At 41.0% G+C, this 1,875-nt stretch overlaps 1 protein-coding gene across 1 annotated transcript; it reads left to right on the top strand.

Moving 5' to 3' along the window:
• On the top strand, nt 1-1,652 carry LOC112193585 (protein RGF1 INDUCIBLE TRANSCRIPTION FACTOR 1). The gene is made up of 4 exons (XM_024333775.2): nt 1-207; nt 297-479; nt 588-806; nt 1,012-1,652. The coding sequence occupies exons 1-4, from the start codon at nt 205-207 to the stop codon at nt 1,255-1,257; spliced, it is 651 nt and encodes a 216-aa protein (XP_024189543.1). The 5' UTR covers nt 1-204; the 3' UTR covers nt 1,258-1,652.
• The last annotated feature ends 223 nt before the right edge of the window (nt 1,653-1,875 follow it).

The following is a 1,875-nucleotide window of genomic DNA, read 5'->3' as shown; positions in this document are numbered from 1 at the left end:
GTTTGCAGGTCGTTTAGGCCTCTCTCTCTCTCTCTCTCTCTCTCTCTCTCTCCTCTCTGCAATTTCATCTGAAACAAAAGTAACTCCCTTCTGTGAATTTTGAACTCCCATTAGGTGCCAACAATAGCTGCACACACCAACATTACCACTACCACATTTCTCCAGATAACCCACTTGTGCAGCATTTTGAGCTTTGAGGAGAAAATGGTAAAGTTTGCATCTTTTTTTCTGTATGTCTCTCTCTGCATTTCCATCCCCATTTTCAATTTTGGGTCCTCACCAAAATTCCTATGCAGGACACAACAATGTTGATACCGCCATGGCTGGAGCAGTTGCTGACCTCGTCGTTCTTCACCATCTGCCGTACTCACGGCGACGCAGCCAGGAGTGAATGCAACATGTTCTGCTTGGACTGCGGTGGAGATGCATTTTGCTTCTACTGCCGCTCCTCCAGACACAAAGACCACCAAGTGATCCAGGTCTGGTCAACGAAATTTCCCCCAATTTCAAAACTTTCGTTTAGTTTTCTCCGGCATTGTGCTTGGTTTTCTCAACCAGTTTTGGTTTTTGGGGTTTTTGTAATACAGATAAGGAGGTCTTCTTACCATGATGTGGTGAGGGTTTCGGAGATACAAAAGGTTCTGGACATTAGTGGGGTTCAGACCTATGTGATAAACAGTGCCAGAGTTCTGTTCTTGAATGAGAGGCCTCAACCAAAAGCTGGAATCAAAGGAGTCCCCCACATTTGTGAAATCTGTAGCAGAGGCCTCTTGGACCCATTTCGATTCTGCTCTCTGGGTTGTAAGGTGAGCATTTCTCCACTCTCAAACCCCCAATTTGCTTCACATTGTGTTCTTTAAGGTCATACCACACATTTCTCAAAAACCCATCATTTTTCACCCACCATTTGAGCCTTTGAGGCATTGACATTGTAGATCCATGGCATTCTCATTTTGAAATTGGGTAATTTTGCAATTTTCTTATTATTCTTTCTCTTTTGGGATGGAAAAGCTTGTGGGAATAAAGAGGAATGGGGATGCCAACTTTACATTGGAGGCAAGGAATGAAGAGGGAAATGGAAATGGAACAAGAGAAGGAATGATAACATCATCAACAACAAGGAGAGTGACAATGGGGGAGGAAGAGTTGCGTGAAGGCTCACAACAAGACATGTACCCGGACACGCCTCCACCACCTCCTTCTTCAACTACAAGGAGAAGGAAAGGCATTCCTCATAGGGCACCATTTGGGACCTAAAACCTAAAAACCAAAATTGGAGCACATTTGCCCTCTTTCAAAATTCAAACAAAATATATTAATTTATTTTGAATTCTTGTTTATGCAGAAAACCCAGTTTTTTTTTTTTTTTCTTTCTTTCTTTTCTTTTCTTGGTGATGTACTTGGTTCAAGAAAGTGAAGGGAAGGGGTTACAAGTCTACAAGAGGCTTTGGAGTCCAAGAAGAAAACATGGGGGTGTATTGGAATTGGGGTATAGGAAAGAAAAGTTGTTCCTTTTAGGTTTTGGGGTCCCAAAAACAACAAAATTCTCTTCTTTGTGAATGTGAAGAAGAATGCCAATAATGCATAGTTGTTATTGATAGTTGCAAGGTGTACATGTCAATTAAGAAATTTAAAAGCAAGTCTTTGTGGAATCCGATTTATAGTTTTCATGGGCCCACTCACCACATGGGCCGTTTACATAAAGATACAACACCTTTTTCTTTGTTTAATATTAAGTAAGGGAGCTAATCAACTTTCTATCATCCTTAACTAGTTTGAGCAATTTGAATCTTCAATAGTAACCATGAAACCAAGTTAATTAGTAGGGTAAGAATGAGGACAAAACTTTACCAGACTCTACCCTTTTACCTAGGG

This window comes from Rosa chinensis, chromosome 3, assembly GCF_002994745.2.
Source record: "Rosa chinensis cultivar Old Blush chromosome 3, RchiOBHm-V2, whole genome shotgun sequence".
Lineage (NCBI taxonomy): Eukaryota > Viridiplantae > Streptophyta > Magnoliopsida > Rosales > Rosaceae > Rosa > Rosa chinensis.
This window is presented reverse-complemented; position numbering and strand designations above follow the sequence as displayed.

Excerpts from the sequence above, each read along its gene's own strand:
- LOC112193585 (XM_024333775.2), top strand. Across the intron at positions 480-587 it reads AAGACCACCAAGTGATCCAG|ATAAGGAGGTCTTCTTACCA; the intron begins GTCTGGTCAACG and ends TTTGTAATACAG. Across the intron at positions 807-1,011 it reads TCTGCTCTCTGGGTTGTAAG|CTTGTGGGAATAAAGAGGAA; the intron begins GTGAGCATTTCT and ends GGGATGGAAAAG.